General features: G+C 40.4%; 3 protein-coding genes across 3 annotated transcripts; all 3 read right to left on the bottom strand.

Moving 5' to 3' along the window:
• Window positions 1-749: 749 nt before the first annotated feature.
• LOC110919098 lies at window positions 750-1,181 on the bottom strand. The gene has a single exon (XM_022163376.1). The coding sequence runs from the start codon at window positions 1,179-1,181 to the stop codon at window positions 750-752; it is 432 nt and encodes a 143-aa protein (XP_022019068.1).
• Window positions 1,182-6,162: 4,981 nt separating this feature from the next.
• On the bottom strand, window positions 6,163-7,206 carry LOC110919099. The gene has a single exon (XM_022163377.1). The coding sequence runs from the start codon at window positions 7,204-7,206 to the stop codon at window positions 6,163-6,165; it is 1,044 nt and encodes a 347-aa protein (XP_022019069.1).
• A 2,456-nt stretch (window positions 7,207-9,662) lies between these two features.
• Window positions 9,663-10,598, bottom strand: LOC110919101. The gene has a single exon (XM_022163378.1). It carries the CDS (start codon window positions 10,596-10,598, stop codon window positions 9,663-9,665), a length of 936 nt encoding a protein of 311 aa, XP_022019070.1.
• Window positions 10,599-25,289: the final 14,691 nt, after the last annotated feature.

The raw sequence follows: 25,289 nt of genomic DNA, 5'->3' as shown, positions 1-25,289 counted from the left end.
GCAGGTAAATTTGAATGGGGATACTGAAAAGAAGGAAAAGGATGACTTTCAGGTTGTAGGAGCCAAAAAGAAAAAACCAAATAATCAAGGGCTTCATATGAAAAACCAGAAGCCAAAGGTAGTTTACAGGCCAGTTGTCAACCCTAAGCCGAAATCGTCCTCAAAGAGTCCGGTGCAGAATCAGGTTTCAACGTCTAACCCGTTTGACATTCTAAAGGATGATAATGGTAATCACGGAGGTGCTACTGTGGGTAGAGTGGAGAAGAAACTGTCAAGGGACAGGGAGGAGTCGGATGAAGAAGTGGTTGAGGAAATCTACAATGAAACTGGTAAATTTATGACATCGGATATTCATCATTCTTCTTCGTCTTCGAAAGCAGGGGCAAGCACCTCTTCTTCCAAGTTCTCGAATGGATAGGCTGTCTGCATTCCGTCTGAAGGGGCTGCTGTTTTGCGGCTTTTTTATATTTGACGATGGCGGTTGAAGATTATGGTTGTGTTTTTGCATTGTTTTGTCTACTAGATGTCGTGTCATGATGTATAGTAGACTAGGTTAAGGGGTGATTTAGGTCTTTGGTTTTTTATTTGTTCTACATATATGGGGCATGTCCTGTATATGAATTAGTGTGGAACACATCCTCACTACTTGTACTTATTTGCGGTTGCATTTTAATAGATTCACCGGGGTAACCCTTTACCCAAAACACGAGACTCTCAATCTCTATCAAAAGACAAACTACAAACACTAGTCAACCACAGTCATCATCCGCTACTAGCAACCCACGGGGTAAACTCCAATCCTGCAAAACACGAGCCGTGTGGACAGAATTCTGAAACCTCATAGTGTGGAGCTTCATTCGAACCGTAGAAAACACGACCTCTATAATCTGTTCTTTAGTTCTCCGTTTTGGTGTGAATAGTCTTCTATTTCGTTCCTCCCACACAAAGTAGACTGTTGCACCAACTACCAACTTCGCAATGACATTTATAGCCTTTTTAGAGTTAGCTATACTTACCAGATACTCAAAGATATCACTCCATGTATTCTGAATAGCACCTATACCAGCTCTATCTCGAACACCATACCAAATATGCTTGGCAACGTCACACTCATAAAACAAGTGCTCATGTGAGTCAGGACCCCTTGAACACAACGAGCAACATAACAGGTTAAGATTCATATTTCCCGTGTTCTATCTACTCATAACATCTTGAGTTTTCATTTTTTTTAGAACAAGCAGCCATAGAAGAAAAGAATGCCGAGGTATAGCTTGCGGAAACCAGACTATACTCGCCCATTGAACCTCATTTTGCAAATACCGCAAATCATCCCAAGCCGTTGACGTACTAAAATCAATTTTTCGTCCGCCATTTGTATACCAAACCAGCTTATCTTGATGAGTCGGGTTTAACTCCGGTATCTGCATAGCGAGCAACCCCGGAAACCGACTAACCCAAGCCTCCGGCCACACCCATTCCCCACTAATGCAAACATCAGCTACCCGAGAATTCATATCAAAACCCGCATTAGCAATGGTTCTAGGAGAAATAAAATTACCAAGCGGACACGCTACATCCCATTTATCAAACCAAACACATGTGTTCGAACCATCTCCAAGGTTAACCCATATATGATTTCGGATACTCTGTCGTAAGCCTAACATCTTACGCCAACTCCAGGTTATGTTATTTTTTATTGGAACATCCCAAAAGTTTCTCTCTCGAATACTATATGCATGAATCCACTTGACCCATAAGGATTCCCGGTTCGTGAGCAAACTCCATATGTGCGCAACCATCAGAGCTTTATTCATATCACCGATCCTACGAATGCCCAAACCACCTTCTGTTCCCGGCAAGCAAACCACTTTCCAATTAACCTTAGCCTTACCTCTAATGCCGTTTCCTTGAGCCCAAAGGAACATCCGCATACGCTCCTCCAGATCATGGATGATACGTTTTGGAAGGATAAAGACCGAAGCCCAATAAACATGCAAAGAAGATAGAACCGATTGAATAAGCTGTAACCTGCCAGCGAAAGATAAACTCTTATTTTTCCAATCAGTAATTCTAGCTTCCATTCTTTCCACCAATTTTTTACAATCTTTGTAGTAGAGGCGAGACGAAATAAGCGGAACACCTAGATACTTCACTGGAAGCACCCCTTCCTCAAAAGGCATAATAGCTAGGATACGTGCTTTAACAGAATCCGCCACAATACCAAAAAATACCGTACTCTTTAACATACTAGGAACAAGCCCAGACATGTTCTTGAAGTTATCAAGAGAATCCGTAATCACCCTAGCCGATCTCGGGTCCCCTCGAGCAAACAGAAATAGGTCATCTGCGAAGCAAAGATTAATAATTCTTTGCTTTTCACATTTAGCATGATACCTAAAATCCATTGATTCCATAACCTGCTTTTGAAGAATCAAGGTCAAAACCTCCATCAACAATATAAAAAGATAAGGGGACATAGGATCACCCTGACGCAGACCTCGCCTTCCTTTAAAGTACCCGTGCATGTTTCCGTTAATCGCTATTGAAAACAATGTGGAAGAGACACAAGCCATGACCCATTTAACCATTTTCGAATGAAACCCAAACCCCACTAAAGCATTCTCTAGAAATTTCCATTCAACCGTATCATAAGCCTTTTGGATATCCACCTTAAACGCACATCTTGGTGGACCCATGTTGCGATGATAATTGTGCATAAGTTCCTGAGTTAACAGGATGTTATCAGATATTCTTCTGCTCGGCACAAAGGCAAATTGATTTATACTCACAATATCCCCCAACCCTTCTTTAATTCGGTTAGATATGATCTTACTGATGCACTTGTATAGAGTATTGCAACACGAAATTAGTCTAAAATCAGTTATGAGAGACGGAGTCGATACCTTCGGAATTAATGATATAACAGTATGGTTCAATTGATGAAGAAGTTTCCCATTCATAAAGAACTCCCTAATCGCTTTACACACCTCCTCGCCAACAATACTCCAAGACTTTTTGAAAAAGACAGACGTATATCCATCCGGGCCTGGCACTTTGTTTCCCGCAGTAGAAAACATCACAGTCTTAATTTCCTCATCCGTCACATTACGAACCATATAGTTAGCCTTGTCCACCAAAAGCTTCTGATGAAATAAGTCGGGAGAAGGCTGAATCAGCGTATCAGCAATAGTAACAAAAAAATCCATATAATGATCTACCAAAGCTTGCGGCACATCACTACCTTCAAATAACTGACCCGCAGCATTTCGAATGGCGAAAATTCGACTTCGATGATTCTTTGCTTTAACAACATTATGAAAGTATTTTGTATTAGAGTCACCCAATGACAACCAGTCCACCTTCGATTTCTGTTGCAGAAATAAAGCTTCATCCCGAACAGCCTCTTTGTACATCTGTAAAGCCTTTTCATGATTCGACAATAAATCATCATTACCCGGACATGTTACCAACTCACACTGGCACTCCTCCAACCGCTTCCTCATCGTTAAAACCTTCTCATGCAGATTGCCTTGGTTATAAAGAAGTTTCCGTAACGGACCCTTCAAAAGCTTAAGCTTATATACCACCTTATACATAGTATATCCCGAACATTCCGTTTTCCAAACCCGATTAACTTCCTCAAGAAAGCCCCTCTTATCAGCAATTAAGTTAACAAACTTAAAAGGTTTCGCTTTGTCTCGCTGCACATTTGGAAGGATGAGAATGTAAGGAGTATGGTCCGAGACTCGGAATGGCAAGAACCGGGCCGCCGCATTCGGAAATACATCCGTAAATTGCACATTCCCTAGCACACGGTCAATCTTCCTGAAAATTGTATTACCATTCTTTTGTTTATTCGTCCACGTGTAATGAAACCCTGAGCTATTAACATCAAACATATCGATCTCATTCACACAATCTTTGAATTCCTTAGTCGCAATATTCATCATTGAAGAACCCGTTAAAGTATCATCCAAGCCTAACATGGCGTTAAAATATCCTATTAACACCCACGGTTTACTCCGCATAAACGAATGATGGCGACATAAATCATCCCATAAAACACGCCTCTCCTTGTAATGATTTTCCGCATACACAAAAGAGCAAAAAAGCGACTTCTTATCAAGCTTAAAGATAATCTGCGTATGAATCACCTGATTTGTTTGAGCAAGAATCATGACATCCACTTTGTTATCATCCCATCCCACCATAATGCGGGTTCCACCCGAGCAACAACTAGCATTAGAATACCATTGCCAATTACTACAAACTTTCCTACAAACATCCGAAACGTTTGAAGCATCCACATAAGTCTCCATTATAGCACATACCTGCAGATAGTACATAAACCCTAATTTCTCTCTCTAGCATGGCGATTTTTGCTTCTCCTGAAACCTTCGATTCTTCCTCTTGATCGTTGTATAACAGTCTGATTATTGGAGTGTTGATTCATCAGTACTCTAATTCGAACTAGTTAGCAATTGTGATTGAGTTTAATCTAGGGTTTTCTTTCTTTCTTTTCGTCGCCTACCTTTACTTTGTGTCATCGATTCTATTGGAATAGTGATTAGGGTTTATCGGTCCTACTGGTTGGGCAGTAACCTTGATTCACCTGAGTCCCTATTTTGATTTGATTAGATGCATGTGGTAAAGTTCTAGATTAGGGTTTTGCTTTGTGTTATTTGTTCGGCTGGTTTTCTTGGTATTCGTGATTTGCTTGCATGGAGGGAAAAAGTGATGGGATTAAACCTTTGGATCATGGTACTCCTGGGAATGATGATAACACACCACCGGTTCGTGGGATTGGGCTGCGAGTAACAAATATTGAGGGTAATCCTATGATGCCGAGACGTGGTATGTATTCTACTAATAATATGTCGGTGATAGATGGTTTGTTTGAGATTTCGAAACCTGTGGAATTGGATGCTACGTGGGGATATGGAGGAGGGTATACGGCGGCCAAGATGGATACCCATGCAAACCCTAGTTCGAGTAACGTGGTGAATCAGGGTGTTGATGACTCTAAACCTACTTCGTTTGCAAAGATTGTCCAGAATCAGAAGGATCCAGTGAAAGTGAATTTCAGAAAGATGGATACGGAGGTTAACATGGAAGGTGTGGATGTTGGTATTCCGGTTGAGTCGGTGAAACAAGTAAATGATAGATTTGCTAATACATTATATGGGTATTTCTTGGGTAAACGTTTGGCGATTCCTGTTGTTGAGTACTTTGCTAAAAACAATTGGGCGAAATATGGTTTAATTAGATTAATGATGAATGCGAAGGGATTTTTCTTCTTTAAATTTAATTCAAAGAAGGGATTGGAAAAATTGATGGAAGATGGTCCATGGATGATTCAGAATGTCCCTATTATTTTGAATGAATGGTCTCCATCGGTGAGTTTAGTTAAAGAAGATATTAAGACTACTCCAGTGTGGGTGAAGATGCATGATGTGCCATTAGCGGCTTTTACTGAGGATGGTTTGAGTTTGCTAGCTTCTAAAGTGGGTGATCCGAAGATGTTAGACTCATACACCGCTTCGATGTGTGCTGAATCTTGGGGTAGAAGCAGTTTTGCTAGTGCCCTTATTGAGGTGCACGCTGATTCTAAGCTAAAAAAGAATGTCAAGGTCGCGGTCCCGGGGTTGGAAGGTAATGGTTTCATGACGTCAGAGGTTAAAATTGAGTATGACTGGGAACCGATTAGGTGTGCTGGGTGCTGTGTTTTTGGGCATGACGATAAATCTTGCCCGAAGAACCCGAAAAAGGTGGTAGATGATGGAACTAAGAGTGATGCTGATGGATTTCGGGAGTTTAAAGGGAAGAACAAAAAAGGTGGCCAGCAGGGATCCAGATTAATAATAAGAAGCCGAAGATGGTGTACCGACTTGTTGTTAAAACCCAGGCTAAACCCCAGGCGAATAGAGCTTCTTCGTCTACTGCTCAGGTTTTTTTTTTTTTTGGGTAAAGGGTTACCCCGGTGATTCTATATATTCACACCCAATAAAAAACCAAGTAGTGTAGGGAGTCTACACTAGTTCAATCATGGGACATGCCCCATGAAAGTAGAAACAAAGAAATCAACCAAGAAATACAAATCAAACTGAAACCGAACCACTAGACTACAATCTAGACCAAACCAATGTAAAAAACACAAATTACTCAGCCACCATCATCTACAATGTCGTTGCCATGAATCTCCCACTCCCTCCAAAGTCTTCGCACATTTTCCGTTGTCTTCAATCTCGCACCCATTAGCTTGTATCTAACCAAACTAATGATATTTTCACTAACAGTCTCTGGAGGACGCATCCGATTCTTGAATATCCTGAAATTACGCTCCTGCCAAATAACATAAGCACATGCCGCCACCAGCAGCTTCGCAACATAATCAGATGCTAACTTTGATTTGGACCGATCACGAAGCCAATTGATGATATCCTCCCATTTAGGTTGAACCGTACTCATGCCCACTTTTTGCCTCACGATATACCAAACTTTCGTGGAAAATTCACATTCGAAGAACAAATGGCTATGAGAGTCATGATTAGCATAGCAAAGCAGACAACACATCATATTCATCGTCTTTCTACGAGAGATATCCCACTTAAGAATCTTATCCTGCGTGAGAAGTTTACCTCTCATAATCAGCCACATCAAAAAAGCATGCCTCGGGATACATTGGTTAAACCAGACAATAGTGCACCAATCTATTTCTGTACCTTTGAAACGAACCGAATTCCAAGCCTCCGAAGACGAGAAAACACTTGTGTTATTACCATCACGCCACATAACTCTATCAGGATTATTCGGCCGGATATTGACATGATCTAGCTGAATCAGAACAGGAAAGAGATCCCTCCAAGCAACCGGCCACTTCCACTGACCGTTGGCCTGAATGTCAGAAACCGAATCCTCTAACCGGAACCCAGCATTTGAAATAACTCTTGGCGAGATAAATTCCCCAAGCGGCCCAATGTCACTCCAACGGTCGTACCAAGCCGAAGCCAAGGCCCCATTGCCAATATCAATCCAAAAGAAATCCCTCAAAACCGGACGAAGATTAAGAATCTTACGCCACGAGTAGCTACACGAAGAGGGCATTTTGGCAATCCGTCTACTGCTCAGGTTCAGATGTCTAACTTCTTTGATGTGTTGCAAGATGAGGAGGATGGCAATATCATTGACGATTCTAATGCTAATCATGTCAAATATAGGGACCCGATTAAGAAAGGTAGTACTGGGCTAAGAGATGAGATTCTAACGGATGAGGTTTCACTGGATGACCTTCTTTCTGAGATTCCTAAGTTCATGGATGGAAAGAGTGATGTGACACCTGTGTCACCACCACCATCAAATAAATACCAAGCCAATGAAATATTGTATTTCATACTTGGGATCTGTATAAATATGTGTATCTTTTGCACGTATCAATTCTTGTTCGATTTCGGGCTTTAAATCGCTTTCTGGAAGGTTATACGCGATCTGATGCGTAAATATAACCAGTTTAATGCAACAAACACTCCGAAATAGTGAAATAGGCTTAACATACCTTAAATAACCATTACATAACTTAGAAATAAGTTTTGGATGGTTTGGTTGCCGAAATCAAGTTTATTCGCTTACAGGGACTAAATTCGACAAACTGCGAAAGTATGTCAATTTGTACTGTAACAGACCTTCCGGAACTTGATCATAAGTTAAATATGCCCTAAATATTTTTTACATAGCTTAGAAATAGGCTTTGAAGGGTTCGGTATGCTAAAATAAACTTTATTGATCAATAAAGACTAAAAGCGTCAAAAGTGCATAAGTTTGCAGTTTTGCGCATATCTTACGTCCTGAATATATCCGCACATACAAAAATTTATGTAATCATTAAAATATTTTATTTTAGTGATTGGCATGATAAAATTCCATTCGTCGCTTAATTTGGATCGTTTTTGCGTTCGTTACGACTTCCGTCGTAATTAACCGAATAACGCAACCGTACGGCCAAACGAACCGACATCCGTGATGTCTGTGAGCATATTTTAAGTTCCCTATACTTTAGTATCATTTTAGAGCTTTGAAATGAGGTTAAAGGGGTTTAAAAGTGCCAAAAAAATCAAGTTTTACAAGTGTAGGGACCATTTTTGAAATTTCTGGCAGATTCAATGAACCTAGTCCATTTTGAAGTGTTAATGGTTTTCACCCATGGTTTTGCAAAACCATGGGATGGTATTCAATGAACATAGTCCACATTAGGGGCTCCCATGGTATTTGAAAACCATGTGCCCACATGTAAGGTCTAGATCAAATCACGTTTTTCGACGAACGATCTTAACGGTTCAAGGAAATCTATAAATACCCCTCACCCATTTCATTCTTCCTCACATTTGAATCTGATTCTACACTCTCTAAATGGAAGTATATGCTTCCTACCTGAGAGTGAATCGGGTTCGAATCTTGCGGGGACCTTCTGTAAGTATTCTTTCGCGTTTTTCATTCGTTTTAGCGTTAAAGTCAAACTGTGTTTGACTTTCTGCATTAACTAGTTTATGGTCAATGCGAAGTTCGTTTGAACTTCATAACGTGAGCGTAATCACGATGGTTATAGTCCCTAGTAACTATACCTACTGATTACCACGTTATCTAGGCTCAGTGACGAGTCGTAGTTTCGGCCAAAATGCGTTTTCTCGCATATTTTGTAACCAAACTACTCTAGGGTATTAAAACCGTTTGTTTTAATATCAAACCTGTTTTCTAACTTTACTAAACATGTTCTAGCATGTTTAGCTCGTCGCTTTTAGATTTGTGCTTGCTTAGGGTCGTAAAGGTAAGCGATCTAATCAATCACTTATACTTTCGAACCCGACCCATTTGGTCGATCATTAGGATCCGACCAAACACATTAGGTGACCATAGTTGTATAGGGAATAACCTTTGGAGGTTATACCTTATGGTCACGTCGTTTAAGTAGTTGTATGATAAGTAATTCTTATGCCTTAGGAAAATTACCAAAATGCCCTTTTTACGCATAAATTCATTTTAAGCATATGTAACTTAAATTTTGACATCTAAACTGATTTAGCAACAATATTAGACATGTTAAGGCATATATTACTTGTCATAGGACTAGTTAGGCGTTCCGAACGCGTTTTACGCGAACGACGCGTTAAAGTAGCGTAAGCTACCTAAACGGGTCGTAATGGGTCGTAAGCACTTAGGTTAGGTTTCGTTTTAGTATGTAGGCTTTGTTAAACCATATTACATAATTTCCCACACTTATTTGGTTTACGAACCCTCATACTACCCGATCCTCCGTTAGGTCCGGTTATTAATGTAGTTACCTATATTAGGTGTCGTTTGCTTTCCATGATCCCTCTAGCTTTGCTTGGTGGTTATCCTAAGACTTCTAAGCACCCTCAAGTGAGTACATAGACCCCTCTTTTACTGTTTTTTTTTTTGGGTAAAGGGTTACCCCGGTAAATTTTATAAATAACCAATAAGAACAAAGCATGTGCCTGACATAGCACACGCAACTAGCCCCGGCATACCAAGACTAGGCAACAAGAAAACAAGACCAACATCAACGTACAACCAAAAGACGACACACAGCCCAAAACACTACCAATAAAACAAACAATTACTACCAAACGGACAACACAAAATCTTGGTCCTTAGCCCGGGTCTTCATCCGATGCCCTACACAGGTTCTGCCACTTTGTGAGCGTCCTTTGGTAATCCAAATCTCCTTTGTAAACGAAACCCATTAGCCTGAGCCGGACAATGTTTTTAATCTTCTCGGTTACCTGTTCCGCCGTGCACTCCTTTGACGTAAACAACCGATTATTCCGCTCTTGCCATATGTAATAAGATGAGGCCGATATTGCTAGCTTACACACGATGTGTTTGAACCTTTTGGAATCCGAATAGCGTTCCATCCAAACCGCAATCGAAGTCCAAGAATCATTAACGTTTTCCAAATCCACCAACATCCTTATGTTCGACCAGACTTGAGAAGCAAAACCACACACGAAAAATAAATGATCTCTAGAATCCGTACCATGTTTACAAAGAGGACAACACATGAGTCTCCGGTTCGTTTCGCTGCCCACTTCCCAAACCGCCAACCGATCTTGTGTTTTGAGCTTGTTTTTTATGACTAACCAAAGATGAAATGAATGTCTCGGGATACATTGACTAAACCACACCATACTAGCCCACTTAACTGGAGTGTCACGAGTCCGTAATGTATGCCATACTTCCAATGAGCTAAAGTGCTGATCATGACCCTCTACATCCTTCCAAACCATTCGGTCCGCTAACTGGGGGTCCTGTTGATTAACAGTTAACCCAATCAGAACCGGGTATACATCGTACCATGCTTGGGGCCATTTCCACTGCCCATTCTCATCTATTACTTCTGCCACCGTGGCTTGAAGGTTAAACCCCGCGTTCGCAATGTGTCTTGGTGTTATAAAAGACCTAAGAGGACTCAAGTGACACCAATTATCGCTCCACACATTCGTTTGCTTACCACTCCGAATGATGCTCCAAAAAGACGGCCGAACCGCATTCCGAATGGATAAGATCTTCCTCCAACCCCACGTCATACTACCTTTACCTTGTACCTCCCAAAAATTCTGATTTTTCAATTTATGAGTATAGATCCACTGCACCCATAATGAGTTCCTTTTTGAGAGGATACTCCAAATATGCTTAGTAATGAGGGCCTTGTTGACATCCGCAATAACCCCTCTTTTACTGTTTTCCAAACATTTTGGGGTGAAACACATGTGCCTACTTGTTACTTTCATGATTTCATGCTTTTATATCATATACTTGCTATGTTCATTAGTACACTATTAGTACATGATTTCATTATGTTTTTGCTATGTATGCCCATTGTGTGCATACTTAGTACATCGTTTTACATAACATTTCATGCTATGTATGTTCATCATACTTAGTACATTTTACATCACATGCTATGTATGCCCATTGTGTGCATACTTAGTACATCGTTTTACATAACATTTCATGCTATGTATGTTCATCATACTTAGTACATCGTTTTACAAGACATCTTATACTTGGTATCATGCTATGTATGTCCATCCGTCGCATACTTAGTACATTGTTTATGCATTCTTACCTATTGTTTGGTTGTTACATATTTCACTTGCCATACATGACATTTTGTTTACACAATACTTGATTGACATTTGACAACGGTTTAGACATGGGCAATTTACATTGGTGGTCTATGTGGGTAAGTGATTTGAGTAACGAGACGTGTGTAATGTGATACAAGCATGGTGGATACGCCGCTGGTACTTCCTATATATAAGTGCTTGTATTATATTACATGGCGTAGCGTTATTTAAATCATTTATTTGGATTTATACATTTTTACACAAATAACATATTTTTCACAAGACATTGTTTTACAAAACAGTCTGTTTTATACAAACTCATTTTTACTTGGTTATTCATTTAACCTTACATCATTCTTTTAACTATACATATCTATCATCGATTTTCAAACGTTTTATAAAAGCAAACACTTAAACTGGATTCATGACAAGTTTTTGGTTAAACATTTTCTTAAACCTAAGTCATGGATCCTATTTTTCATAAAACCTATGTACTCGCCGGCATTTTTATGCTGACGTATTTTCACATGTGTTTCAGGTACAATAGTTGATGATATTTGATGATGATATTAATGCATGCTCACATAGGATTGGACGAGACCTTAGTGACATTAAAAGATGCAAGACTAGTTAATTTTTTTTATGTTTCTTTATTGTTAAGACATTGTAACTCATTTAATTCAATAAAACGAAATTTGTTTAATCCATGGTTGTGAAACAATGATTCTGTTACAACACTCCCCGACGTTTCCGCCACGTTTTGTTGTTTTACGTGGTCGGGGTGTGACAGAAAAGTTGGTATCAGAGCCAATGGTTATAGAGAATTAGGTTATTAGTAATGCTTTGACCTAGACTATAACCTTCCTAGGACCCTAACGCGAGTTTACTTGCGTTTAGTCATAAAACAATACCGTCACTTATTCTTAGGTGACAACCACAACAAGAACATAAATTTGATCTGCCTTGAAAACTAATCATCTGTTCTAGGATGATTTATTATAAGGTTTTGAACCCTTCCAGTTTGACTCATATTTGGCTTAGTGCCTTTTGAGTTTTCAAACTCGTCAAGGTTTGGGTCTAAATAATGTGAACACGTGCAAACTGGAAGAGTGGGTGCCTGTACCCTGGGTCTTCTGTCTAAGGCTAGAGTGTTCGTACAAATCCGTAGTATCGGACCAGTCACTCTTACCTGGGAACTCTTGGGGTGAGTGTCCACTTATAGGCGAGCATGTCTTCGCGATACAATATATTGACCCGCTTACTTTGATTAGTCACTATCTCATTTGTTTGCCTTTGGTAACAAACAAATGGTCATAATCTGCATGCGTTATCATTCTCTTTTGACTATCTTTTGCTTGTTTCCTCCTATGCCTTCCATTGTCTTCAAGATGCCTCTTCATCGCAACAATACTCAAATGTCTAAACCTGGTGCTGCAATTACCCAGCGAATAGGCGTCGTACTCCAGAGGACCGTTGATTTATCTATCACCATGACTCGCCTCAGGGATGAAGCTGTATAAGGGAACTGCTCCTTGGTGCAACCAATGCCACCGTCATCATCCGAATCGAATACCCTGTTTCAAATGTACCCATAGTAGACGATGGAGACATTTGGTTAACATGTGCCGCTTTGCAATCCAAAGCAAAGCTATTACAAACCCTGCTGCTGCTTAACCTTCAATTTCTGCTTCATATGTTGCCTTGGAATATCTAGCGCCTCAACCTCATGAACTTTCTACCTTGTGTATCGACGTAAGCATGCCTAGTGCAAGGTGTCGGAACACCTCTCGTTACACAAACTCCAAAATCCATATAGGATCTTTCTATCCTCATAATTAGATCCTTGTGGGTGAGTAACATTCATCGGAGTCCTTAATTGAATTCTCTGTATGATTCAATACGTACATTACAATTCAATAAAGACAAAGCCGAATTCCTATTAAGATTTCTCTATCTTCATAGATAGATTCTTGAAAATGATTAAAGTGCCAAGTGAAATCCACGGATTGGATTCCTGGTGTACTTTAAGTATCCGCGTCCAAAGATAACAAATTAATAACTGAGTTAAGCAACTATGTGATTATGTGCTTATGTGTTCCCTTTTATGTTTTCGGTGTAATCCAAGTTTTTGTTATCCAATTCATCGTAGAATCTTCCATATCATTCGTATAAGGGATTCATAGTAGGATATCCAAAGGTACTATATTAAATCCTCAATGGGCTTTTACGTGATAGTAAAGACCCTTTGATTATATTGTACTATTCCATAATTAGACCCCTTGAGTGGTCTAGTTAAACAGATTGATCCAAAAATCTAGTTAGGAATATCATGTGATGATATAGCTGAAAGGACTCCTTGGTGGCCTAGTTAAAAAGATCATCTGTCGACCTAATTAAAAGGACCCTATGGTAGTCTAGTCACCCTCATCACAAGTTTGATATTCTTCCCCAAAACATTACAAAACAAACTGTGCGGACTATGCAAGGAATTACGTAATTATGGATGCATACATAATTATGGAATTTAGTGCACAGAAACCACAGCAAGTTTTGTCGTGTATCTAGAGTTAACCCTGTTCATTTTCGTTTCGGAAGAAATTGTGGAAAATGACTCATTCCGTTCATTTTCGTATCTGAAGAAATTGTGGAAAATGACTCATTCCGTTCATTTTCGTATCTGAAGGAATTGTGGAAAATGACTCATTCCGTTCATTTTCGTTTCTGAAGAAATTGTGGAAAATGACTCATTCCGTTCATTTTCGTATCTAAAGAAATTGTAGAAAATGACTCATTACGTTCATTTTCGTTTCTGAAGAATACCCATTAAGGAAAATGACTCATTCCGTGCATTTTCGTTTCTAAAGGATACCCATTAAGGAAAATGACTCATTTCGTGCATTTTCATTTCTAAAGGATACCCATTAAGGAAAATGACTCATTCCGTGCATTTTCATTTCTAAAGGATACCCATTAAGGAAAATGACTGATTCCGTGCATTTTCGTTTCTAAAGGATACCCATTAAGGAAAATGACTCATTCCGTACATTTTCATTTCTGAAGGATACCCATTAAGGAAAATGACTCATTCTGTGCATTTTTCGTTTCTGAAAATTTTCCCTCGAAGGGAAATGAATATCCCTGATTTTTCCTTCATTTCCATTTCTGAAGAGTCTCCGTTAAGGAAATGACAGGATATTGCCTTGCATATCTTTGGTGGCTATTTGACACAAGGTTACAGATAGACTCCTACGAATAAATTTCGGGACGAAATTTCCTAAAGTAGGGGAGACTGTGACACCTGTGTCACCACCACCATCAAATAAATACCAAGCCAATGAAATATTGTATTTCATACTTGGGATCTGTATAAATATGTGTATCTTTTGCACGTATCAATTCTTGTTCGATTTCGGGCTTTAAATCGCTTTCTGGAAGGTTATATGCGATCTGATGCGTAAATATAACCAGTTTAATGCAACAAACACTCCGGAATAGTGAAATAGGCTTAACATACCTTAAATAACCATTACATAACTTAGAAATAAGTTTTGGATGGTTTGGTTGCCGAAATCAAGTTTATTCGCTTACAGGGACTAAATTCGACAAACTGCGAAAGTATGTCAATTTGTACTGTAACAGACCTTCCGGAACTTGATCATAAGTTAAATATGCCCTAAATATTTTTTTACATAGCTTAGAAATAGGCTTTGAAGGGGTTTTTTTTTTCGGGTAAAGGGTTACCCCGGTGATTCTATTAAAATGCAACCGCAAATAAGTACAAGTAGTGAGGATGAGTTTCACACTAGTTCATATACAGGACATGCCCCATATATGTAAAACAAAACAAAAACCAAAAACCAAAGACCTAAGACACCCCATATACGAAATGGCTTCTCTCTGGTCTCCTTGGCGATTTTGGCGTCTTCACTGAAACCCTAGCTTGTTCTTGATTTCTTCCTTAATTTCAATCGATTTGGGTTAGGTATTGGGGTGTTGTCGTTCCTTCTGAGTAGGGTTCTAGACTTCAATCCTGGTTTCTAATCTTTTGAAGTTGATTTTAGGGTTTTATTTTCGTTTCTTTTTTACTAGGGTTTTGCCGCCATTGTTATTGCCGTGTTCGTTTCTTTTTGAGTATTTTGTGTTGCATGATCTTTCCTCCTGGTTACTACTTTCATACGTTTGCATGGATAATAGTCGTGATAGGAGTTTGGAGGACTTAGGGTTTCGTTCTTTTTCGGATAGGATGCATGAGGATGTATTCATCACTTCAAAGGGTTCGGTTAATGTCCAGGATCTGCGTCAAACTTCTTCTTTGCAAAACAAGCCTGTACGGATTGATGGGAATCCGTTGATTCCTCGTCGAGGTGTTGTGTCGAAAGATCCTAAGGTCATCAATGTTATTGATGAGTTGGAGAAAATTACGGTCCCAGTTCAGCCGCCTTCGAGCGGCTCTAACAGTCAAGATTATCAGCACGGGATGTCGTCAGAGGGTCCGGATAGTGTGTGGGGATATGGAGGTGGGCAAACGGCTGCTAATGTAGATGCCCATGCAAACCCTAGTTTGAATAATGTGGTGAAGGACATGGCCGGATTTTCGTATGCGGACAAGGTTAAAACGATGAATTCGCTGAAAAGAGAAGTCAATTTCAGAAAACTGGATGCTACGGAGACGGTTCAGGATGCGGATGTGCTTATTCCTCGTGAGGTAATTCAGAAGGTTCAGGATAAATTTGAGAATGTGTTGTATGGATACTTTTTGGGCAATAGGCTTCCTTTTCCTGTTGTGGAATACTATGCTAAAAATGTATGGGCTAAACATGGATTTGCTAAGATTATGATGAACTCGGAAGGGTTCTTCTTTTTTAAGTTTGATTCTAAGGAGGGGATGATGAAAGTGCTCGAAGGAGGGCCATGGTTAATTAGAAAGGTTCCTCTTTTCTTGAATGTTTGGTCGCCTTCGGTCAACCTCAAGAAGGAGTGTATCAAATCGGTTCCGGTTTGGGTTAAATTTCATAATGTCCCTATTGCTATCTACACGGATGATGGGCTGAGTTTATTAGCTTCTAAGTTGGGTACTCCGAAAAGTTTAGATGGCTATACGGCTGATATGTGTGTGGATAACTGGGGGGGAGTAGTTTTGCACGTGCCTTGATTGAGATTAATGCGGATAATGATTTAAAAGATTTTATAACGGTTGCCATTCCGAAGCTTGAGGAGGATGGCTATATTACCGAAAAGGTGAAAATAGAGTATGAATGGAAGCCTCAGCGCTGCTCGGTGTGCTGTGTTTTTGGCCATAATGACCAAACATGCCCTAAGAATATCATTACTAAAGCTAAACAAGTGGTAATAGATGACGAGGGTTTCATAACGGATACGAGGAAACAAGCTAGAATTGGGGTTTTGCAAAAGAAACAGAAGGCCAAGTTTGTTTATAGGCCGAAGGGTGGGAACTCGGGTGCGAGCTCCTCGGGTACGAAACATGATAAACCGGTTTCCAATGTGAATGCCAATGTGGCAACCAAAAACTCTTTTGAAGCGTTATCTAAGTCTGATGGGGATGTGGTTATTCCTCTTGCTAATGTGGAAAATATGGGTCCAAAGCCGGATGTTAGGAATAAACCAAATGGTAATCGTGAGGAAGAGGTTGTTGAGGTTGTGCCTACGGAAATGTCTAAATTCATGAGTGGTACTTCGGGTGGAAACAATTCTGAGGGGGCAAGCACTCCCGGTTTCACAGGTTTACATGGATAGTTTAGCCGCTTGGAATATTAGGGGCTTGAACCGGCCCCTGAAACAAGCTGAGGTTCGGGTTCTTATAGCTGAAAACAAGTTGAGTATTTGTGCTGTCTTAGAGTCTCATATCCATGTGAATAAGTTATCCGGTATTTGTAGCAATGTCTTTAGGAGTTGGAGTTGGACGTCTAATGGAGGGTTATGTTCCAGAGGTACCAGAATTATTCTTGGATGGAATACAGATGTGGTGGATATTATGGTGATTTCACAATCGGACCAGGTGATGCATACTCAAATCCATATCAAAGCTGATAATAGAGTGTTTTTCTGCTCTTTCGTTTATGCTGAAAACAAGGCCCTTGATCGTCGAATTCTATGGGAGGATTTATGCAATTTTAATGCCTTGGCTCGTGATAAACCGTGGTTAGTTCTTGGAGATTTTAATGTGGCTCTTAATATGGAAGATTGTTTGTCTGGCCCGTCCCATCATACTTCCGGCATGAGGGAGTTCTTTGATTGTGTTAAGATGACTGAGCTTCTAGACATTCCGAGCCATGGCATCCACTTTACGTGGAATCAAAAGCCTAGAGAGGGGATTGGAGTCATGAAGAAGTTAGACCGTGTTATGAGTAACCTGAAATTCATGGAACTTTTTCCGTATGGTCATGCTCTTTTTAAATCGCCACGGTTATCAGACCACTCTCCTTGTATTGTGAAGTTTTCATCGACGGCATGGGTTAAACCTAAACCGTTCAAATTTCCTAACTTCATTGTCACTAAAGAGGAATTTAGGCAGGCTGTTTCGGGTGAATGGGCTAAGGAGGTTCAAGGTCACTCTATGTTCGCTGTTGTGAAGAAAATGAGAAACTTGAAACCTATCTTTCGCAAAATCCTCTTTCGGCAAGGGAACCTGCATGAGAGGGTTGCTAGTTTACGGCTTAAACTTGATCATATTCAGCAACAAGTGGATGCTAATCCATTGGATTTGGTGCTTCGTGACGACCATGCCAAATGCCTTTGGGATTTTCAAACGGCGGCGTATGACGAGGAGTGCTTCCTTAAACAGAAAGCCAAGGTAGAATGGCTATGTGCAGGGGATACAAACACAGCTTTTTTTCATAAGTGTGTAAAAAGTCGTCATGCTCGAAACAAAATTTTTAGTATTATGGATGTTCAGGGGAATCGGTATGAGGGAGATCAAGTTCCAACAGCCTTTCTTAATCATTATACTAATTTTTTAGGCAGGGAGGATCGGGTTGATACATTTGATATTGGGGAGCTCTTTGTTAACACTCTATCCGATTTTCAGCTAATCATATGGTTCGATCGGTGACAAGGGATGAAGTCAAAAAAGCTATGTTCGGTATTGGTGAAAACAAAGCCCCAGGTCCGGATGGGTACACTTCGGCATTCTTTAAACACTCTTGGGATGTGGTGGGTGATCAAGTTACGAACGCGGTGCTGGATTTTTTTGAGAATGGCCAAATGTTAAAGCAAATCAATCACACTATTATAGCTTTAGTGCCTAAAAAGGATTCTCCTAACTCGGTGCAGGATTACCGACCGGATTCCTGCTGTAATGTCCTCTTTAAATGCATAAGTAAGATTATAACGGATAGAATTAAAGGAAGCTTGGATGGATTAGTCAGCATCAATCAATCGGCTTTTGTTCCGGGTCGTAAAATTATTGACAATATTCTTCTGACGCAGGAACTAATGCATAACTACCATATTGATAGAGGTCCGTCGCGATGTGCCTTGAAGATTGATATCCAGAAGGCCTATGATACTGTCAATTGGTCCTTTCTTGAAGCGGTTTTGTTGGGTTTCGGGTTTCATAGTACAATGGTCAGGTGGATTATGAATTGTGTTTCTACAGTTTCTTATTCTCTGAGCATTAACGGGGAGCTACATGGGTATTTTTGTGGTAAGAGGGGTCTTAGACAGGGCGATCCTCTATCTCCATACTTATTTACTTTAGTAATGGAAGTCCTCTCTCTCCTCCTCCAGCGAGCCTCGAAGGTCGATTCAGGTTTTCGTTTCCATGCGCATTGTGCGAAGCAAAAGATTATCAATGTGTCTTTTGCCGATGATTTGTTCATCTTTGCCCATGCGGATTGTGTCTCGGGTTTGGTTCCAAGTGCTCCTAAAAGTACTATATTCTTTTGCAATGTTCAGCCCTATGTTAAGGATCAGATCTTGGGTCTAATGCCGTTCCAGGAGGGCTCTCTTCCCGTGCGTTATCTTGGAGTGCCTCTTATTTCTACAAGGCTTGCGTATAGTGATTGTAAAATTCGGGTGGAAAGAGTTCAAAGAAGGATTGACAATTGGTTATCTAAGTCCTTGTCTTTTGCGGGGAGGCTCCAATTGATCAATTCGGTCATCGCTGCCATGTATTCGTACTGGGCCTCAGTGTTTATGCTTCCGGTCAGAATTGTGAAGGATCTTGAAAAACGTATGCGTCGTTTTCTATGGAATGGTGGGGTTCAAGGATCCAGTCGTTCTAAAGTGGCCTGGAAGGATGTTTGCTTGCCTAAGATTGAAGGTGGTTTGGGCATTCGGAGTGTTGTGGATGTTAATAAAGCGCTGATATCTTCCCATGCATGGAGTATCATAAATAATCGGCGCTCGTTACCTACAAGCTTAAAGGTATTAGTTTTTGGGAGGTTAAATGCTCGTCTAATCCGAGTTGGGGTTGGAGAAAGATTCTCGCGCTTAGAAATCAGATTCGGCCTTATGTTTGGAAAACTATTCAAAGCGGTCATCAGACTAATGCTTGGAGCGATAACTGGTGTTCTTGCAGCCCAATCCGTGACTTTATTTCTCCTAGGCGTATTCATAATGCAGGTTTCAACTTAAACACGACAGTTGCGGATCTAATTGATTCTAATGGTCAATGGAAATGGCCAGTGGCTTGGTATGATTTATTTCCGGTCTTATTAAATATTTCCGCTCCAACTCTAGTGGAGGATGTGGCTGATCGTTCTCGTTGGAAGGATAATGAGGGTAAGTTACAGCATTTTCACTCTTTTGAAGCTTGGAACTCTTTTCGGATGAGGAGAGATAAAGTTACTTGGGTTGATGCGGTTTGGTTTAGCCAATGTATACCTAGGCACTCTTTTCACGTTTGGCTAGTTATTAACAACAAACTAAAGACTCAAGACAGGATGTCTATTTGGGAAGCGGGTAGTGCCACTAATCTCATCCTCATGTGTTGTCCTCTGTGTTTTTATGATCGTGATTCTAAGGACCATCTGTTCTTTCAGTGTCCTTATGCCTCTGAGGTGTGGAAGACAGTTAGAGAATGGGTGGATATGGGGAATGTCAATAACACATGGAGTTCTGTTTTGGATTGGATTGAGAACAATGCTAGCTCGAAGCAACTGAACAAGATTGTTTGCAAGATTCTCTTGGGGGCGACTACCTATTTCATTTGGCAAGAAAGAAACAATCGGTTATTCTCGAACCTTCAACGATCCCCGGCTATAATTTCTCAAGTTATTTTTAACACTGTTCGGCTGAAGTTAATGGGATTCAGGTTTGCAAGTCACCCGGACCACTTGAAGATCCGTGACCGATGGCAGATCAAGAAGGAGGATACGATTTTGGATCCAGGCTAGGGGGTCTTTGGGTTGGTTTGTTTTAATGTGTACTTTCGGGTAGTGTTTGGTTGAGTTGTTGTCTTGGTTGTGTTTGTTTTTCTTGGCTTGGTTTTGTTTCTCTAGTCGGGGTATGCCCTGGCTAGTAGTGTGTGTCGAGTTCATGGCACACCCTGTTCTTTTATTGGTTATTTAAAAAATTCACCGGGGTAAAACCCTTTACCCAAAAAAAAAGACACCCCATAACCTAGTCTACTATACATCATGACACGACATCTAGTAAACAAAAATGCAAAACCATAAAACATAATCCTCAACCACCATCATCGAAAATAAAGAAGCCACAAAACAGCAGCCCCTTCAGACGAAAAGCAGACAGCCTATCCATTAGAGAACTTGGTAGAAGAGGTGCTTGCCCCTGCTTTCGAAGAAGAAGGATGAGTACCCGATGTCATAAATGCACTAGTTTCATTGTATACTTCTTCAACCTCCTCCTCATCCGATTCCTGCCTGTTACTCGACTGTTTCTTCTCCACACGACCCACAGTAGAACCTCCCTGATTACCAGTATCATCCCTCAGAATGTCAAACGGGTTAGACGTTGAAACCTGATTCTGCATCGGGCTCTTTAAGGACGATTTTGGTTTAGGGTTAACAACTGGCCTGTAAACTACCTTAGGCTTCTGATTTTTCATGTGGATGCCTTGGTTGTTCACTTCCTTCTTCTTGCCCCCTACAACCTGAAATTCATCATTATTCTTTTCAGCTCCCCACTAGAAGATACCTGAATGTTCTTCGGGCACAAGCTGTCATCATGACCAAACACACAACAAGAGGAGCACCTAAGAGGCTCCCAATCATAATCAATCTTGACTTCCACCTTTGAATACCCACTACCATCCATAGATGGGATAGCAACAGTAACACTTTTTTTTTTAAATCAGCCTCCGCTTGCACTTCAATAAGCGCTCTAGCATAGCTACTCCTACCCCAAGATTCAGCACACATCGAGGCAGTATACGTATCGAACATCTTAGGCGTCCCAATCATAGAGGCAACCAAGCTAAGCCCATCCTCAGTAAATGCCTCTAGCGGTACATCATGCATCTTGACTCAAACTGGAACCACTTTAATGTCCTCTTTTTCCATCTTGATAGAGGGCGACCACTCCTTCAAAATTATGGGAACACTTCTGATTAACCAAGGTCCATCCTCTAGCATTTGATTCATCCCTTCCTTAGACGTAAATTTAAAGAAAAAAACCTGTTTGCATTCGTCATGAGCCGGAAAGACCATATTTAGCCCAGTTGTTTTTAGCAAAGTAATCGACCACAGGAAATGCCAACCGTTTACCCAGAAAATATCCAAACAAAGTGTTAGCATACCTATCAGTAACTTGTTGAACCGACGACAATGGAATAACAACATCAGCCCCATCAACTTTCTCGGCAGATTTCATCGCCCGAAAATTCACTTTAACTTTCTCCTTTGTATTCTTTACAATGTGAGCGAAGGAGACAGGATCTGCAGTCCCCAAAGTACGTGCTTTACCATGAACAGCCCTATTGTTAGCCGAGAAAGATGCACCAAATAGGTCTGAATTTGGCGAAAGCTTGCTCGGGTAATCCCAAAAATTATCTGACTTTTCAACATCCCTCTTTTCCAAATGAACCGGAACTGTGACCTTGGTGAGGTCATCAATGATGTTTGAAGACTTAGGATCATTTTGAGTTCTAATCGTTACACCACGCTTTGGCTGCAAAGTGTCCCTTCTACATCAAGAAACCGAGCAGCAATTTCTTCAAACGATGCCCGCGGCTTCCCACGAACATCCTGTTGATTTCCACCAAAGCCGCTTAAATCATCCATCCCAAAAATGGCAAACCAGAATTTCGTTCAATGAGCAAGCCGACTGAAAACCCTAGTAGCCGCAACCACCAAACTAATTCACCAACAATCAAAACAATGAGTAATCAGCCGCAATTCCGTAATCGGGAGAGTAATCAGCCGCCAAACCCTAGTTCGCAAACCAGAACTTAGCCCCGATAAGAAACCCTAATCCGTTTATACTTTGAACAACCCAAGTCTGATGTATCCGAAACCCTAATGAGCAACAATTGGGACAAGACAACCGGAACCCTAATAAACAGAATAATGGTCGCTTACCCTTGAATCAATCAGAAAACAATATGGAACAGCAAACCCTAGAACACGAAACTTAGTCCGATTTCAATTGATTAAAATCTAAAGAACGATAATGGAACCTTAGGTAGTAATCAAGATCGATCAAGACCAGAGAATGAATCGATTCGTGTAGGGTTTCGTGAGAAGGCCAAGTCGCCCAATTCGCCCAGAGAAACTCCTTAGGCTTTGAAGGGTTCGGTATGCTAAAATAAACTTTATTGATCAATAAAGACTAAAAGCGTCAAAAGTGCATAAGTTTGCATTTTTGCGCATATCTTACGTCCTGAATATATCCGGACATACAAAAATTTATGTAATCATTAAAATATTTTATTTTAGTGATTGGCATGATAAAATTCCATTCGTCGCTTAATTTGGATCGTTTTTGCGTTCGTTACGACTTCCGTCGTAATTAACCGAATAACGCAACCGTACGGCCAAACGAACCGACATCCGTGATGTCTGTGAGCATATTTTAAGTTCCCTATACTTTAGTATCATTTTAGAGCCTTGAAATGAGGTTAAAGGGGTTTAAAAGTGCCAAAAAAATCAAGTTTTACAAGTGTAGGGACCATTTTTGAAATTTCTGGCAGATTCAATGAACCTAGTCCATTTTGAAGTGTTAATAGTTTTCACCCATGGTTTTGCAAAACCATGGGATGGTATTCAATGAACATAGTCCACATTAGGGGCTCCCATGGTATTTGAAAACCATGTGCCCACATGTAAGGTCTAGATCAAATCACGTTTTTCGACGAACGATCTTAACGGTTCAAGGAAATCTATAAATACCCCTCACCCATTTCATTCTTCCTCACATTTGAATCTGATTCTACACTCTCTAAGTGGAAGTATATGCTTCCTACCTGAGAGTGAATCGGGTTCGAATCTTGCGGGGACCTTCTGTAAGTATTCTTTCGCGTTTTTCATTCGTTTTAGCGTTAAAGTCAAACTGCGTTTGACTTTCTGCATTAACTAGTTTATGGTCAATGCGAAGTTCGTTTGAACTTCATAACGTGAGCGTAATCACGATGGTTATAGTCCCTAGTAACTATACCTACTGATTACCACGTTATCTAGGCTCAGTGACGAGTCGTAGTTTCGGCCAAAATGCGTTTTCTCGCATATTTTGTAACCAAACTACTCTAGGGTATTAAAACCGTTTGTTTTAATACCAAACCTATTTTCTAACTTTACTAAACATGTTCTAGCATGTTTAGCTCGTCGCTTTTAGGTTTGTGCTTGCTTAGGGTCGTAAAGGTAAGCGATTCGAACCCGACCCATTTGGTCGATCATTAGGATCCGACCAGACACATTAGGTGACCATAGTTGTATAGGGAATAACCTTTGGAGGTTATACCTTATGGTCACGTCGTTTAAGTAGTTGTATGATAAGTAATTCTTATGCCTTAGGAAAATTACCAAAATGCCCTTTTTACGCATAAATTCATTTTAAGCATATGTAACTTAAATTTTGACATGCATAAGTTGATGATGCATAAGTTGGTTGTTAATAACCAGCCGTGGATTGTCCTAGGGGACTTTAATTCGGCCCTCTACTTGGATGATGTTTTACATGGCTCGTCTAATCCGACTATAGGGATGAGGGATTTCTTCGAGTGTGTTCAACAGACGGAGCTTCTTGATATCCCCGGGCATGGGCTTCACTTTACGTGGAACCAAAAGCCAAGGGAAGGGATCGGTATCCTTAAGAAGATAGATCGGGTTATGGGGAATGTTAGTTTCTTGGATGTGTTTCCTAATGCTCATGTGCTCTATCACCCTTATAGGGTGTCGGACCATACGCCGTGTATTCTCAAGCTGGATCAAGTTTGCCGTCCTAAGCCCAAGCCGTTTAAATTCGCAAATTTTATAGCCAACAAAGAGGAGTTCAAAGCTTGTGTTGTTTCCGAATGGAGTAGAAGTATAGAGGGCATCCCGATGCTTTCTGTGGTAAAAAAGCTTCGGAATCTTAAATCCCCGTTAAGGAAACTGCTTCATGATCAAGGTAATTTACATGCTAAAGTCAAAGAGTTGAGATTGCAGCTGGATGATATCCACCGTCAAATTGATCTTAAGCCGTTTGACGTTTCGCTTCGGGACAATGAAACTGAACTTATAAAAAAGTTCCATATTGCTTCTTATGATGAGGAATCTTTTTTAAAACAAAAGGCTAAGCTGGAATGGCTAAGTGCGGGAGATGGCAATACATCTTTCTTTCACAATTTTGTTAAAAGTAGGAACGCCAGGAATAAAATCCACTTGATTCGAGATGCTAATGGTATCCAGCATGAAGGAGTGGATGTTGAGAAAGCATTAGTTGATCACTATGCTAATTTCTTGGGTATTGAAGCTGAAGTGGAAGAGTTAAACATGGACGGCCTCTTTGTGAACACCGTTAATCCGGAACTCGCTGATCACATGATTCGGCCAGTGACTCGTGAGGAAGTCAAGGCGGCTATGTTCAGTATTGCTGATAACAAGGCCCCGGGTCCTGATGGATATACTTCGGTGTTTTTTAAGAAAGCTTGGGATGTAGTTGGTGATGAAGTTTCGACTGCAATTCTTCAATTTTTTGAGAATGGTAAACTGCTTCAGCAGGTAAACCATACAATAATTGCCTTGATTC

The sequence above is a fragment of the Helianthus annuus genome, chromosome 11 (genome assembly GCF_002127325.2).
Source record: "Helianthus annuus cultivar XRQ/B chromosome 11, HanXRQr2.0-SUNRISE, whole genome shotgun sequence".
NCBI lineage: Eukaryota > Viridiplantae > Streptophyta > Magnoliopsida > Asterales > Asteraceae > Helianthus > Helianthus annuus.
The sequence above is the reverse complement of the archived record's forward strand: the minus strand, read 5'-3'. Positions and strand labels throughout refer to the sequence as shown.